The sequence below is a fragment of the Cannabis sativa genome, chromosome 4 (genome assembly GCF_029168945.1).
Source record: "Cannabis sativa cultivar Pink pepper isolate KNU-18-1 chromosome 4, ASM2916894v1, whole genome shotgun sequence".
Classification (NCBI taxonomy): Eukaryota; Viridiplantae; Streptophyta; class Magnoliopsida; order Rosales; family Cannabaceae; genus Cannabis; species Cannabis sativa.
In genome coordinates this window covers 27,874,498-27,892,671 of record NC_083604.1, presented here as the reverse complement: position 1 = coordinate 27,892,671, position 18,174 = coordinate 27,874,498, and the positions used below count along the sequence as shown (strand labels likewise).

Sequence of the window (18,174 nt, the reverse complement as noted above, 5' to 3'; positions counted from 1 at the left end):
CTAACCGTGTTTGTTTTCGTTCAAACTAGACGGGGTTCATTGTGCCGGATTCCTTCAAACATGATTGTCTCATCCTAGCTGGGAAGTTAATGAAAGACTTCAAGAATAGGATGACAAAAGACATCATAATGCCCGCTGTGAAAGAGAAGGCTCTGGGACGACTGACACAAGTCCCTAAATAGCATCCCGAGATCGACCATGCTGATTGGTGCACTTTTGTTGAAAGTCGACTAACTCCTGAATTTCAAGTACGCTAATTATATTTCTACTAAGATAAACTCTTAAATATAAGTACATGTATCTAATGTATTTTTTTGGCATTGTAGGAATTAAGTAAGGTGCAACATGAACGTTCCTCGAAAATCCAATCCAGACATCGAAGTGGTCGGAGTGGAATGGTGAACGTACGGGAAGCTGTGGTAAGTAATGCTTAAATTCTAATAATGTGCTATAAAATTTAATTGGTACTCATTTAATTGTTATAAAATAATGTAGAAAAAAGATCTCGACCTTCCAGATCTCCCCCGCCACCGTGTGTGGATCAAATCTCGCACCAAGAGTCGAAAATTTGTCACTGATTACGACAAGGAAATTGCAGAGAAGATAGTAAGTATATGTTAATCCTTAATTGAGTTCTACTAATGAGTTAGTGTATATAATTCACATACTAATTGCTTGAATATATGCGTGCATTAGGCTCAATTAGAGGAGAAGCTTAGTCAGGGACTAATTCAGGTCCAGGGCCAAAATGATATCCTGACGCAAGCGCTCGGGATACCAGAGCATCTTGGACGTGTCAGGGCTGCTGGGTATGCTATTACTTGAAATGTTATTTATTTAGTTACACAAATAAAATCATAGCTAATTTGCATTTTATGATTCGTAGGTTCCTGACCAGGGCATCTAAACTAGTCAGCAGGAAGAAAAGAGAAGTGTCTGATGTTGTGGCTTGGCAAGCGAAGGAGATTGAAAAATTAAAAGCCGAAGTCCAATCCCTTAAGCAGAAGAGAAACGCTGCCGAACAAGAGGAAGAAGGAGAGGTGGCTGGTGAGGCGCATGTTCCACAACCATACGCTCCTGAGGATGAGGGACAACCACAAACTTATGCTGAGGAGTTTATTTCCCTCAACGACCAAGGTCTCCTGTACAATTTCGATGACCATGCGGCCCTTAATCAGCAAGTACATCTCTGCTCTGACAACATCGACAACATTGTGGCCCGAGCGTATTTGTACGAGCATGTTGGTAAAATCACTATTCACTGCACGGACTACGATGATTCACATGCCCGGATTCTGGTTTTGGAAATGCTGCAAGAGGACGCTGAAATCCCAATCCCAATTGAAGGGTGCAGATATGTTAGGGACGTATCAGAGATGTTACTTCCTTGGCCTAAACACTTGATTCTAACAACCAAGGTAACTTCTCTTATAAATTAATTATTAATGTTTAGTGGAGTTTGAATATCTTCAATATTCAACCATAGTGAAGTAGGTTCTGCGAATATATGTGCTGCGCTGGGATGGATGAACAAACTACTGTTATATATGTGTTATTTGTCGTTATACAGGCATGTTTAAAATTTTTGGGGGCATTCAATTACAACCGTTATGCTGCCGAAATTTCGGTAGAATTTTGATAAAATTTGATATATTATGTTCCGTTTTGTTTAGGGTCCACTCGCTCAACCGCCTTCAAGACGTGATGCGTCGAAAGGGAAAGCTCCGATGCTTTCTCCACAAGGCGGTGGTGCACGGGAAGATGAATTGTTCTCGAAAAAGAAGATGGCCTTGATCCCTAAATCGCTAAAATCAATGGTTGTTGAATTCTTGAACCTCAAAGATAAACGTGATATAATCACAATTGTACCCCGAGGATTCATAGCACCGCGTACCCAGATCACGTTATCTGGAGAGGATTTGCAGCAGGTCGCTACATGTGACTTCATCGGCAACTAGGGAATGTTGTTTGGAATGATGTATACTCTTCTTTAATCTAATTAACCTTATATATCAAATTCTAGTCAAATTATTATAAGACACTAACACTTAACAATTTTTTTGGCAGGCACATCTGGGAGAGCATCAACGGTATGAGAAAAATTTTCAAGTTTTACGACCCAAAGCTTCTCGTAGTGCATGGGAAAACCGATGAAGAAAAGAGTCAGTCTTTTGACGATGCGGCAAGACGATTGGCTGATTGGTTATCATTAATGAATAACAACCACCAAATGTTCTTTATTCCTTGGAATATCGTGTAAACTCTATTTAATTCTTTAGTGCTAATTGTTCATTTCTATATTATGACTTCAAATTATTTTTATACTATCTTACTTATATTCCAATATAATTTTCTAGTGAGCATTGGACGCTAGTGGTGGTTACGCCAAAGAAAATTATCTATTTAGACCGTGTACGTGGTCGCCCAATTCCTAAAGAAATTACTCAAATGATCAGAAGGTAATAATTTAATGACTTCTTATGTAACAAATTTAAATTAACTAATGAATTGAAATGCTAATATAATTTTTCAAAACAGTGCATTCAGATACATAGGGGACGCACATGAGTATCTTGGCCTGTGGCAAAGAATTTCACAAGCAAATTGTCCAAGACAACCTAAAAGCCAAGAATGTGGTTTTTATGTTTTGAAATATATGACTGACATCATCGCACGTGCAAACCCCAACCGTTACATACAAGATCAAAAAGCTGTAAGTTTTAATTATAGATTATAGTATTTATTATAATAACAAATATATAATATACATATATATATAAACTAATATAAATTTTTAATTTTTTTAACAGTTTGGGGGTAAGAAGCAATACGATCCAAAAACTGAATTGTTACCATTACAGCGAAAGTGGATAGAACGATTGATGGCGCTGATTCACGATGACGATTGAGGTTGAAAGGCCCAAGAATTTTTCTTCATTATGTAATTTTTTTAGATTAGCTTGTAGTTAGATTTATTAACTTATTAATATTTTTGACTAATTTTACATAAGTGTTTGTGTAATATTTAATTACTTTTATGAAATGAAATTATGTATTTTAGCCAATTTTAAAATTAATTTAAATAATATTTAATTTACATTTTAAAAAATAAATATGTAATTTAAATTAAATAAAATAATATATAAATTAATAAATATATAATTAAAATAAATTATATAATTAAATTTGAAAAAATTGAAATCTGCTCACTTTTGGCGTCGGTTCCTACGCCACATACGGCGTCGGTTATTAGCTAGGAACCGACGGCATATATACCCCTATGGCGTCGGTTCTTAGTTAATAACCGACGCCATAGGGGTATATGTGGCGTCGGTTCCTCAAAACCCTTTAGCGTCACCCTGATCATCATCGAAAGCGAATTTCGCAAAAACCAACGCTGAAAGGGCTTAAAAACTGCCTCTAAATGGGATTTTTGTAGTAGTGATCAGAACTGCCATTGATACTGGTTGTGGGTTTGTTACCAAATACGCCAGAATTTTGGTCATTAGGACTCCAAAGACAAAGCCTTCGAGCACTCACTGGCAGCGGAGGCTCGAGCATCTTGCCGACGATCCGATATCTTTGATAGTCACAGGCGAAGCTTTCTTGAGATCGATGCAATTGGTGAAGGATTTTGTCTTTGGAAACTATTTTTCAATTTGGAGAAGATGAGATTTAGCTTGGCGTTTTTAAATATGGATGAGATTAGGAAGAAGAAAAGAGATCCAGTTTAAGGTTGCTTTGAGTAATCAAAGTGTCCTACGAACGATAGCATCGAAGCTCCGGGTTTTTTCGTTCCTACCTATATTCTTAAATTCTTATATTCATTATTTCAAAAAAAATCTATTCTCTTCATGATTATGGTATGTAATTACAATTTATTTGCTCTCAAACATCTTTTAGAGCACTAAATATCTCTTTCAAAATTTATATTCATTTTTAAAATATTTGTTTTTATATTTTTGCTTTTTTGTTGATGCGTGACCATATCACTATGCCATTGTCAAATTTTTTGTGGTTTTTGTTTGTCACTAATGGCCGGGGTGGTTACTCATGCAACAGTTACTAATGGCTGCTTGGCTGGTTTGTTGAAAGTGGTGGAGAGTTTTTTGGTTATATCATTACGTGCCTAATTAATATTTAATTTTCTTACAAAATTATTGTATATTAAAATATATATATAACTGTAATTATTTCGTGAATACTTTTATTTAATTACTCTCATCCTTTCATTTATTTGTAGTCAAATATTAGTATTTCAAACAAATTATTAGCTAAGCCTTCTCTAATTTTTCATAGTAAAATTTTTAATCTAATTTATTATTTTAATCTAAATTGTAATTACAATATCTATTATTTTTTTTTACCTTTTAACTTATTTTGATTGAGAATCCTTTTTCAAATCTTTAAGTTTGTTATTTCTATACAGTGTTGATACAAATTTCAAATTTTATAAAAGTTTTTGTTACTGTTAAATATTTTAATTATAATATATGTTGGTTAATTTTTTAAATTTACTAATTATTGGTAATTTAAATATATTTGGATTATGTTTTATGTTTGTTTATGTAATGTTATAGTATGGTACTTTTTGTTTTGTTTTATTTGTTTTATTTGGTGACTGTATATGGAGGTTTTCAAGGTCACTTTTGGAGTTACTTAAATGAGATAAGTTTTTTATTTTTCTTTGCTTATTTTATGATTATTTTCTATAGTTAGTTTACTTCATGTTACAAGATATTTTGTAAGAACTCATTCTTTGTTTTGTTATTTTTGTAGGAAAACTTTCAATTATTCAAGCAAAGAACACTTATTTTGATGGAAGGGCTAGATTGGTCTTTCTTGTTTGTTGGAGCTTTCTATTCATTTCAAGAGTCTGATTGTTTAGTTTTGATCTCTGCTTTTTCTAAGCGTTTCACTTGATGTAATGATTTGGACGCTTTCTTAGTTGATTTGGCTAGTTTACTTTCCAGTTTTCTTGAGGCATTCCTAGTTCATGTCTCCGTTCATGAATTAGTTGCCCATGCACTTAGGGTGGATTGTGAAAGAGCTTGGATTGATACTTTTTAATCATTTTTTATTGATGTATTAAACTCAATTATTATTAATAAGAGTTTAATTTCAAAAAAAAGAAAAGAAAAGAGGGGCTCCACTTGGACACGGGTTTTGCTAGGGTCTGGCACACTAAAATTTCAGCTATCAGAGCTTGGGTCGACAACCGAAGGGTGGTGGGTGCTGATCGAAGATGGAATGAACTATTGAAACACTACTACAAAATTGGACTTTAGTGGCGATTTTTAAGGGGTTTTGGCGTTAGTTTAGGCGAAATTCACTACCGACGCTGTTCCAGGTAACGCTGTAGGGTTCATAACAACCGACGCCAAAGGGTACCTATGGCATCGATTTTTTCATAACAACCGATGCCAAAGGGTACCTATGGAGTCGGTTATTATGAAAAAACTGACGCCATAGGTACCCTTTGGCATCGGTTGATATGAAAAAACCGACGCCATAGGGTCTTGGTGTTTTCCAGCGTTAAAATTTCGTCTTTTAGCATAATTTATATATATTTTTTTATTATTAATATAATTAAATTAAGTATAAATTATATCTAATAAGCATGAATAAAAGTTAAATTGAAAAGTTAAATAAATATACATTTACATTAATTTAAGTGTTTATATATTAACTATCTTTTTATTAATATTTTATATTTGACATTATGTGTTTGTATTTTTGTAGTACATTAGTATATTTTTTATAATTTTTTTAAGTTATGTTTTGTGTGATAATTAGTTTGTTAAATAATAAATGTTGTGTAATATATTTTAATTTTTATGTAATTTTATAATTTATATATTTAAATTTTTCAAGACCAATAAAATAAAACAATAATTTAAGGACCAAAATAAATGAAAAAAATTAGAGAAAGGGCTAAACTTTGCATACTAAAATCATGTTATGCACCCGTTTCACCTAATTTTTTTTGTTTTATTTTGCTATTTTACTTAAAATAAACTAATAAAATTCTAATGTTAAGTATTAGAATCAATATTTGTGATGTATTTGTTAATTCTACTACAATGAAATGTGCAATACTAATTTTCTTTTATCTCTTCTAATATTTAAATAAAATCATAGTAGTTAATTTATATAAAGATTGTGTTTTGGTATATTGGTAAAGACTTATCAATTTATCTTTTTGGTCACAAGTTCAAATCTCATTAGACCATTTTTTGTATTTCTTTTTTTTTTTTAGCCTACTATATCTATCCTATGTATTACATCATTATTATTCTAAAATTACTCTAATTAGTATTTAAGAGTTATCTAAATATATATAAAAAAACATTCTTATAAAAGTAAGTTAAAGAAAGCATACCTTAAACTAAAAATTATGTACTTGACTTCCGATAAAGTCACTTCCGATAAAATCCTAACAACCAAGTTTAAGAGAAAAAAAATCAAATATTATCCTAATTTTACCGAAATTTTGGCAGCATAACGGCTATAATGAACATTTCTAAAAAAATTCAAACCTATTAATAACAACAAAACACAATTCAAAACAATATAAAATAATCACAACAACATTTAGCAATATAAAAGTTTACCACCCATCCGACTGCAGTACATGTATTCACAGAACCTACTTCACTACGGATGAATATTTAAGATATTCAAACTCTACTAAGCATTCATAATTAATTTATAATAAAAGTTAGTAAATGTATACCTTGAGCTACCTTGAAACCGATGAACACCCAATAAGTTGAATCCTTGCAAATTGACCTCACAACCTACAACATAAAGAAATACTACAAAATTACCAATTTCTTTATTTAGCTACTTACTACTTATATAATTTATGAGCAACTAGTTAGTAATAAAAATACATGAATATGAATGAAAATTAGTAACTTGCTAAATAGTTGTAATAACTATTTACTAGCTACTAAAAAAATAAAAACACACGAATAAAATTGAAAATAAAAAAAAAACAATTCATACAAAATATAGTTAATTTCTAAATTTTTGTTTCTAAACTAATTTTATAGAAATTAATTTCTAAACTTTTATTTTAATACTCTCCTATCTCATTCTCATCACAATATTTAATGAACAAAACTATTAGTTTAAAATACTCAACATATACATATACAATATATAAAATATTCTCCTATATCACATTTCTCATTCACAATATATATACACACAATACATATTCAATACAACACAAAATATATACATATATACTCTCCTATATCACATTTCTCATTCACAATATATATACACACAATACATATTCAATACAACATAATACATATATAATAATATAGAAAAACCCTAAAAAATTTATAAAATAAAAAATAAAGCAATGTACATTACTAAAATTAGTAGAAATTAGATTTATACCTTAATAGACGTTGAGATACAATGTTTTCTCCACTAAAAACAGTTGCCGGAGGTATAACCACCACAACCACTACCTCTACCTTCGGTTTACTCTAAAAAATGAGGAAAATGTGATATTTGCAGGTATATAGTTTTCGGTATGAAAAATAGAAGATTTAGATACAAAAATGAGCTAAAATAAAAAATGGTGAAATGGGGTAATTTTCCGTGGTGGTTGGCGGAGCGGGTTTGGGGTTTCTTTGATTTGAGGATTTTTGGGTTGGCTGATCGAATGAGGAAGACGAAGGAATGGGCTAGGGTTATAAATCCTTTTAGCGTCGGTTATTTGGAAATAACTGACGCCAGAAATAACCGACGCCAAAAGTGGCGTCAAATTCCCTTCCAAAAATTTTCAACTCTATAGCGTCAGTTATTAATTATTATACTGAAAAAAGCGCCTCTAGCTTGTTTTGTAGTAGTAAAAGCAACGTTTATGTTCGAGATTGAAGAATGTGTTTTGAAGAAAATGGATTCCTAGATAGACAGAAGGATCTACTCGGGTTCAAAGTACGTCCTCAATATGAAAATACAAAAATATATTACAAAATTATGGCAGGAATAAAAACCACACAATATATATATACATATATATTTTTAAGTTGACAGCCCAATTAAATTAAAAAAAATATATATACATATGTCATAAATTTGTACACACTTCGAAAATTCCAATAGTTTCATGTAATTTCTACTACTAGTAGATGTTGCTTGGGCTTGAAATATTTCTGCATCATCTTATTGGGCTCAAACACAGCCAACTAAGGATTTGTGCAAGAAATAGAATAAAGATTGGTGGTTATTGTGGTAATTAATGTCTCATCACATGGGGAACTGCAAAAGTAACAATTTTTTATATTTCTCCAAGTTGTTTCTTTCTTCTTTTCCTTTTTAGTAATTAACCCTTATTTGAAACCCACTTCATAGTCAGCCTTTGCTTCTTCTCTTCCCCCCAAAAAAGAAGAGAGCACGAAAAGCTTAAGGAAAGAGCCTCATTTGATTTTTCTCTTTGGAACAACAGACTGAATTAGACCGTATCTCTCTAATCTTGCCTTTTTCGTTTTCTTTTTATTTGATTTCACGACACTATAAACTCCATTAGCCAAATAAAAAAACTAGAATGAAAGAAATAAATATATATATAAAAAGAAAGAATAAGAAGCTATATAGCTTGACCGGACCAAAGACCAAAACAGTAGTTGAGGCACCTAAACCAAAGGAATCCATGAAAAAGCACCAACAGAAGAAGATAAATATATATATATGTATATATATATATAAGCGTCTCCAAGAAACTAAAACAACTTTAATAGGTGAGATTTGCTTTAGATGGAACTAAATCCCATATATTTAAATGCGTAGGTAGATTTTTAAATTAAAAGAATAAAAGAATTTTCGAACAGTGTAAAAGCCGATGATCATTCTTTAATTATTATTTGAGATTTGTTGGATAAATTCATGGTTTCTCTCCATGGATACATATCATAACTGATATGCATGAAATGGAATGGCTGTTGCTTGCTTTATACACATATCTAGCTTTTTGGGTTGCTTTCTTTTTTTTTTTTCCTTTTTCTATATTCTCTTAAAAAATATTATTTTCATTAGTGAAATGTAACTTTACAACAAGAATATTATAAATATATTTCACATACACTCACTATAAACAGGCTGATGTATTTATATATATAATATATATTAACTGTATTGAATGCTAATATATAAGAGGCAAGATTTGTAGAAACAGTACTTTTATCTCTCACTGAATTATTTCGAGTGTATTTTATGCAAGCTAATAAGCTCGTTTGTCTGGCGGATATGGTATTTTCCGTAAACCTCTCAATCGAGAAAATTAATAGCGGCGTAGCGCTATATAGGTGAAAAAGACTTTGAAGTTATATTACTCCATGAGTGGGCTGGGGATCGAGAAAACTTTTTCAGATATGAGCAGCAGGAATTAATAATTTCATAACCCCATTTCTAAAAGATTAAGGAAAACATGATTGTAGATATGCTCATTTGTGTCATTTTATATATCTGCTCTTTTTGCTCGTTAAGCTAGCTATATAGTATTCCTAAATTGGTAAGGGCTAAGCTTGACCAGGAGGTCTTCCCGACTTTCCAGCTCTCCTGAAAAAAATAAATATACACATATACATTAATAATTAATTAGTAATTTACAACACAAAATATTATTATTTTTTTTTTTGCTAAGACAAAATATTATTATTATCATATAGACTATAATTAAAGTGTTATCTTTGCTATGTATGCCTTAACAAACACTTAATTTGGAATTTGGAATTTGGAATGGGAAATTTGATTTTCTATACTTAGAAAATCAAAAAATTTGATTTCTAAACCAATAATTTAAACCCTAAAAAAACTATACCTTTTTTTTCAAAACCCCAAAAATACCCCCAAACTAAAACTATCTCTCTTTCTCTCTCTATCTAGCCGGTCCCAATAATCCCACACCCCAGGTCCGATGGTCGGACCATGGGGTCCGATGGGGTCCGACCATCGGACCTCTCTCTTCCCCTCTCTCTCAAATCGCGGGGAAAAAAAAAAAAATTAAAAGCCGGTCGGACCTTCGGGTCCGATGGGTCCGATGGTCGGACCCATCGGACCCGAAGGTCCGACCATCAACCTCTTTCTTCCTCTCTCTCCAAAATCGCGAAAAAAAAAAAAAAAAAAAAAAATTAAAAACAACCGGTCGGACCTTGGGGGTCCGATGGGTCCGATGGTCGGACCCATCGGACCCCCAAGGTCCGACCATCAGAACCTACGTCTTCTTCCCTCTCTCAAATCGCAGGAAAAAAAAAAAGTTTCAGAGACTGGGGTTGGTCTTTCGGGTTGGGGTTGGGGTCGGAGGGGTTGGGGTCGTGGTCGACGGGGGTGAGGGTGGTGATCGGCGTTGGGGTTGACGTGGGTGGGTGAGGGTGGTTCGGGTGAGGGTGGGCGGTTGGGGTGAGATAGAGGGAGAGAGAGATGATGCAGAGAGAGAGAATATTGTGAGGGGGGTATTTTTGGGGTTTTGAAAAGAAATGAATAGTTTTTTTAGGTTTTAAATTTTTGGTTTAGGGAAATTTTTTTTTGATTTTCTAAGTATAGAAAATCAAATTTCCCTTTGGAATTTGGAAGTATGATAGTTGGATGGGATGAGTGTATGGTGACATACTTGAGTTTTATCTCAAAAGAATTGATAATAAGGGTAGTTTATATATCTTATATAGTATTATATTTTTACATATAGTGGGACTACCTAACAATTTTGCAATAGAAGACAATAAAAGTACTTTGGCATGTGTTTTAAAGCTTATCAGAAAATACTTTTTGTTATTGTTATTATTGTGGTTATTATTGTATTAGCTATAATTATACATACATATATTAGTAAACAATTAAGCTGATACGTTTCGGCTAATCATAATTTGGTAAAGGACAAAACAAAAGGAGATAAAGATTCCATGCAAAGCTAATTATTATTACAGCACATTATCACAATATATATAATGTGCTCAGGATCGAACGATAATTAACTATGAATAAATATGGTTATGGAAAAGGGAATAAAGCAAAAATAAACTTTAGTTATATTTTAAAATAATAATATGCACCTGGAGAACAATAAAACATCAATGTAACAGTCAGTAAAGAATGAAAGGTAAATTATTGCGCTAGTCTTTTCGCGGCATAGAATATTTTATAGAGCAAATATTTATGGTGAAATTTTTTTATATTTTAATTTTTATATACTTAATTTTTTTATTTTTTTTTAGCAAAACTCTCTCAAATTTATTTTTCTTGGTAAATACGTCAGTTAAATACTACTATTAAATATTAACTGGATGACCACTATATACACTTATATGTAATAGTAAAACTTCGAAATCGATACAGCAGTAACTCAGTTTGTATTTAACGCGAATATCTTCCTGACATCTTAAATTTACAAAAAAAAAGTAAATTTAAGGAAATTTCGCCACAAAAAAAAATAAGAGAGTTAAATATATAAAAATTAAAACATAAAGAGGGTTCGCCGCAAATCCCGAATTGGTAGCTATATGCGTGATCACTTATGTGTAAAATTTCTATGTTTCCGTTTCTTAATATCAGTCCCTATGAATTGTAAATTATCGGACTACCGAAAACCTCCATGGCCTATCATTTTCTTAATAACAATATACATATAATTGAACAAACAAAGAATTATATTTTTGTTAGGAAATAATATTTTATTTTATGTGAAACTATTGAACATATATCTTTTTTGATTGTGGTTTTAGTAGCACGTATTGATGAAATCAAAACATGGTTGGGATGCCGAGGGACTGCTTGTTACTAAGGACGGCAATTATGTGGATAAGAGCAAGCTTAGGTTTATCAAATTTGGATTAATAGAAATAATTACTTTTAGAATAACAAGATGCAAACAGTTGAAAGATGTGTCAAACTGGTACAAATGAATATAAAGCATAGAAATACCGGTCTAAATATTACCATTAAAACAATAAAAAAAAAGAGAATGGTTTCAGTTATGATAATTAGTTTCTTTTTGTTTGTTATACAATTTCCTGATTAAAAAAATAAGAAAATAATTTATTTTATTATATATATACCAAAACAAGATATAGCTTTATAAATTTGATAAATAAATTGCGTGTGTACATATATATATGTAGACGTCCAAATTAAACACAGTAGATGTACATCGATTATATAGCAAGATATGGATCTACGTGAAACAATAAAAAATACAAATATAAATGTGTGTGTGTAAAACGAAGCGAGTAGTAGGAGTACCTGTTATGAATGGGATCTGGCCCATTAGGAACTCTTCGTTTGCTCATGTAATTAATAAGATCCAACTTTGGATGAGCAAGCTTCTCCTTTCCTACAACGACCACGTGGTCGTTTCCTTTGATTTTTCCAGCGGACTCCGTTGGTGCCAAGTTTGATTTAGTATGAGGTGTAGTACTTGTAGTAGTAGTAGTAGTGCGTGTGGTGGTGGTCCCTGTTGTCCCCTCCGGCGTAGTTCCAGCCAACAAAATCCACATAAGCCCCACCACTGCAAGCCCTCGAACCAAACTCTTTAAAAGGTGAAAACTAATACTACTTCTACTGCTAGTACTATTACTGCTACTACTACCCATATTTCCTTTTTCCTTTAATTATATATATATTCTCTAGTTGCTGGAGAAGAGATGCCCTTGTACTTGGAGGATTTAGATCATGAAAAATATAAATTTATATGCTTATATATTATATAAAATAGAGAATGAAATTCTCGGATTATATATGTAAATTGTTGGTGAAAGAGTTAGTTAATAATAAGGCAAAGGAAAAGAAACAAAGACAACATATGTCTCAAGAGAGAGATTGATTTGTAGTATGATTTTTTTTTTTTAATTTTACTTCATGGGGTTAAGGGGGTGAGTTGGTTTTCTTATAGTTAGGTTGAAGGATTCTGTTTTACTTTTCTCGAACGTAGATATAGAGAGGGAAACAGAGAGAGAAAGATAGAAATGTGCTTAGTTGGTTTCGAACGTGACATGGAGGGAACCACTTTGCTTTATACTGAGAAGGTTTCGATACGAGACACTTCTTTTCTTGCTTTGCATTTGTGTATTTTCATGCACCCTCATATACTTTTTCATATTAATAATTAATTACCATATACCAAAACACCACACTTTACGTACACAAAAGTAATTAAAGACAGGAGAATGAATTTTTTTTTTTTTTTGGAATAAAAAGACAGAAGAATGATTGGATTGCCGCAGTGACATCAAATCACTTCGTCTGATCATTTGTAATTTGTTATGTAAAAAATACATAAAAGATGCTCTACGATCTACACCAAGGATTGCTTCCTTAAGTATAAGTCCCGAACAGGGGCTGGTATAGATATGTTAATTAAGGAGCATGTTTACGATGTACGTTAGTGATTAATTTCATGTAAATATATACAGAATTAAAAATTGAAAAATATAAGTAGCGTCTTAAGCAATTAAGCACTACAATACCCCATATTATTGCCCTTGGTGCAACTTAATGTTGAGTTTCACACCTCTTAATTTAATAAAGAGATGTTAGTGGTAAAACTACTCAAACTTTATTTTTTTAAGGGATATTGGTAGCTAAACTACTTGAATTTTACGATTTGTAACACTTAACCACACAAATTGAAATTTTGGCGGCATAACTACCTAAACCTTGGTTCCGTTTTGCTCTGCACACCTCCGTCCAAAAATCACAGTTAAGTGTCACGGTGGACTGTCCACATGTACACGTGGCAAGTTTTTAGTGGTCCACGTAAAATTAATTTTTAAAAATAATTATAAATATTTAAAAAATTAATAAATCAGGAAAAAAAATTAAAAATTAAAAATTAAAAAAAAAATAAATTAAAAATTACAAAAAATAAATTATAAAAAAATTATTATTTTTTTATTTTCTTTTCTGCTTTTTTTTCTCTTTCCTTTTTCTTTTCTTCTTCTTCTTCTTCACTAAAAAACCTACCAAACTCGACCCCCTTGTGCCCTCTTTTGCGACGTCGACCAACCCCGGCGACCACCCCCGACCACTTTTTGTGACATCGACCAACTCTGGCGACCACCACAAAGAGAGAGAGCGAGAGAGAGAGAGAGAGGGTTTGTGCGACGTCGACCAACTCTGCCTCCACCTCCGATCTCGGTGCTTCGGCTCCGGTGGTGAGACGAGAGAGAGAAAGAGAGGGCTGGGAGGGGTTTTGTAGAAAAAGAAGAAGAAAGAAGTGTTATCCTAATTTTTGCACTTTGACGTGGCATCACACGATGCTGACACGTGGAATCAACTCTGGGTATCTGCTCGCAAGATATTGTCCGAACAGGATACCTCATATGCATGCTCAAGACGAAGAAGTCAGTAACCCGCACAGAACGACAAACACTTATCAAATCCAGCTTTTGCATCGTGAGTCATCAAGGAAATCCCTATAACTTGGGGATCAGATTACAGAGATATGGCAAGCTGTCCAAATCCCACGATCAATGTATTCTGTATTTACTATGCAATCATTCTGCTTATATCAATTGTAACGAGAAGGAAAATACTTCCTCTCCAAGCTCATAGCCCTATAAATAGTGATACATATTCACTGGGTAGAGGGTCGCAAACATTTTAGTTGAGAGATATTTTCTAAGAATTGATATTCAGAGATACTGTTGTAAGAGCTATAAGAAAAGGAACATTTTTCCTTGTTCTTGAGTTAATGCAAATAACGAGGATTAGGCTATTACCGAACTGCTCGGGGCTGAACCTCTATAAAATTCCTGTGTCTTTATATTGCTTTATTATATTTCACTCGTTATAAATTACTTGTCTCTTACTAAATTAGACTCACTGTCGTTGGCTAAAAGCGAGGTCAATATTTTGGTACTTTCATTGAGAGCAGGATCAAGAATTGCTCTTCATTCTAAATTTAATCACAAGTACGATGGTGGTAGAGACTCGTAGGGGCGTGGTTGATCCGGCAAATCCATAGGCGGTGGATCCTGCATTGTAGAACCCGAGAAACACAAGGATTCCACTAACTGTTAATCCCGGACAACTGTCAAACGCAGGTCACGGTGTGACGACTCCTGTGGATGAAATCGCCCCTGGTGTACAAGAGACTGGGAAAACTAGTTCAGCAGCCAACCAGGGCATTCATAACACAACCGTTTCGCCCGCTACCAATGTTCAAACAACCATTGGAGATGACACTGAGATCCAAAACCTTCGTGCTGCTCTTGGACTCATGCAGGGTCATACTAACACCCTACATCATGATCAGGAGGAACTCCGCGCTGCAGTAAATCTCGCGTTCGAGGAGCAAAGGCGCATGTTTGCCGAATGGAGGGACAAAGAGATGGAAGCGTTAAGGGCTCATCATGCGGAGATTGACAATCATAGTCAGCAAGCCATTGTGCTGATACGAAGAGCCTAACAATCTGTCGGGCAACAACCCCCGAATGTCATCCCCTTGGGTGAAACGGACGAAGATCCAGCGATGAATACTTCTCAGACTATAAATGGTCAGCCACCAAATCTCTGGTCACAGGTTCCACATATGGGCCAAGCAGTAGGTGGGCAGACCTTGTCTAGTAATTCATCTAGAGAAGTCATACCCGGTAATTCCAACCAGGTTAATAGTGTCGGTCAGCACATTAGCCAAACCAACCAATCACTGAGATAGTCAGGCGCTTCTGTATTTGATAGGTTGGGGACGACTCATGATCTCAGAAACGATCTAAATAGGAGAAGAGGAGTAGACGATCAGCTTGACACGCCAATCGTGCAGCCCGAAACCCATGCTCAAAGTCCTGCTCAGAAAGATACTAACATAACTCAGATCGGTCAAAATGCCAAACAGGTTAGTCAAGCTGTGCAGGCACAACTGAACGAATAAAGAATATGTTCCAAGGCATGGTCGGACAGAGAAACAATGATCTCGAGTTGGACGGAGCACGTAGAACCCCTTTCTCCCCTCAGATCAATCTCCTGGCGTTGCCCCACAAGTTTAAAATGCCAACCTTGAAGATGTACACTGAAAGAGAAGATGGATCTGCAAGGGGTACAGGAGACGTATGTTGTAGAATTTTCCTGCCACCCTCTCGGAAGCCGCCCAGCTCAGAGCCATGGTAATTGATTTGCTTGCAAGAAATTTGGACTTAAAACGATTTGTTTGTATTTTGGATGGTATCATGTTGTTTTGTGTGTTATATGATGATTGATTGATGTTTGTGAATTTTCGAGAAAAATAATTGAATATCTGTTTCTGGAATTATTTTTGTTGGATAGTATGGAAAAAATTAAGCAATTTACTTTTTTATAGAACTCAATTTCGATTTTATTTGAATTAGTTATGATTTTTTGAAGTTTCGAAAAATATCTGGATGGTGTCACTGCACCATGCGCGCGCATGAGGGGCTTCCCTCGGACAGCATGCGCTAGGACACGAATTCGTGTCTGAAACTGAGGATTCCCCGCGCAGAGAGGCTGCATGCAGCTTCCTGCGCTGGCATTTCTCGGTCAGGCCCTCCTTAGCCCGCGCGCGGACAGTATGCAATGCATACTGTACGTAGAGCTCGCAATTTTTTCGTTTTTCTTCGTTTTTTCATGCTATTTCATGGAATTAACTTCCGATTTTTTGTGTAGTTTTGTATTTTGATTTGTACTTTTCAATTTTCAAATCTAATATCAGAAATAAATTAATTTGAATTTTTTAAATTTAATTTTAGATATTAGTGTAATTTGAATTTGAAAACAAGTAAAAATCTATCTTTTTTGCTTGATTTTATATCTTATTTTTAAATTTGATTATTTTATCTTATTTTTTAAATTTGAAGGTCAGATATTAAATATTTTTTAAATTGATTTTTTTTTAAAATTATTTGACCTTATTTAAATTAAAATAAGATTACTATAATCATGTAATTTTAAATAGAAGTAAGATATTTTGCTAACTTTTAAATTTTGTTATTTTTTATTTAAATTAAATTATAAAATCTAAAAAAATATTTTTTTTTTATTTTATATTTAATTTATAAAATAACTTTAAAAATTTAAAAGGTGGTTAACAATTATTTTTGAAATGATATTTAGGTTAGTTGAAACCTAATTTTTCAAAATTGTAGGTTTAATTTTAAATTTTTTCTATTTTATTTTATTTAAATACTGAATTTTTTTTTTAATTATTTAAATATTTTTTTCGAAAATAGTTATTTAAAATTAAATAAATCCTACATCCAACTATCCAATTCATCTTGTTGCAGGAGTATGTGTTTTAGCTTGTTTGTAAGTTTTATAAAACCTATTATTGCTTGATCTAAATTGCCATGGTTAACTTGTTGACAGATCCAATGATCTGATTTTAACCCATGGTTCAATTGTCAATAGGTCAAGTAAATAATTTGTAACAGGTAAATTTTACAATCTTCTTTCATCTGTGTATGACCTAGCAACATGAGGACCCATCCAAGTGTGTGCCTGTGTGAGCCTATATGTTTAATTTTGTTATAGATGCATATAGGTTGTTGTTGCTAAATAAAATATCATAGTTTTTGATAGATTTTATTTAGGCCCATTTACTTTTTGGGCTTATTCAATTAATAACAGTTGTTCATTTTAAGGTTAAATTCCTCTCTTTTGGGCCTTGTATGAGAGTTGGGGGCCATAGAAGTGGGTACGACATACTGAACCCAGCTCCCCCTCACATGTACTACACCAATTGTGAAGGCCCATTTGCCTGATTTGAATAACTGTACTAGGTTAATTAAATTAGTTTAACCTAATAAAATTGATTAGCAACATAATTAATTTCATTTATTTTGAAATTAATTTAAGAAAACATAGTTTAATGAATTATATTCTAAGCTAAACTATATGTATTTTCTTGTATTTAATTAAATATAGAATTATAACCAACTAGATTCTTTCTAAAGGTTAATTTAAATTTTTCATTAAATATTCCTATTTAAGTTGAAAATATTAGTTATCTTTAACTAATCAACTTAAATCTGAATATCTTTTGAATTTCAAATTTCAAAATTAAGTTAAGGAATTTTAGGAATTAGTTATTAAGATTCTTTAGATATTTTTTAAGTTGATATTTTTTCAAATATTAACTTAAAATGGAATATTTTCAAATTAAGTGGTTACAACTTAATTTTATATTTAATTAAATCTAATTTGAAA

At 32.7% G+C, this 18,174-nt stretch overlaps 1 protein-coding gene and 1 long non-coding RNA gene across 2 annotated transcripts; one reads left to right on the top strand and one right to left on the bottom strand.

The window, feature by feature from the left end:
* The first annotated feature begins 2,566 nt into the window (after window positions 1–2,566).
* LOC133036726 (uncharacterized) lies at window positions 2,567–3,065 on the top strand. The gene is made up of 2 exons (XR_009687301.1): window positions 2,567–2,713; window positions 2,811–3,065. It is a non-coding gene; the product is annotated as an uncharacterized LOC133036726 (long non-coding RNA).
* A 6,046-nt stretch (window positions 3,066–9,111) lies between these two features.
* Window positions 9,112–13,021, bottom strand: LOC115714513 (uncharacterized). Its single transcript, XM_030643239.2, has 2 exons — window positions 12,259–13,021; window positions 9,112–9,582 (listed from the first exon to the last, which is right to left on the bottom strand). The coding sequence occupies exons 1-2, from the start codon at window positions 12,606–12,608 to the stop codon at window positions 9,543–9,545; spliced, it is 390 nt and encodes a 129-aa protein (XP_030499099.2). The 5' UTR covers window positions 12,609–13,021; the 3' UTR covers window positions 9,112–9,542.
* Window positions 13,022–18,174: the final 5,153 nt, after the last annotated feature.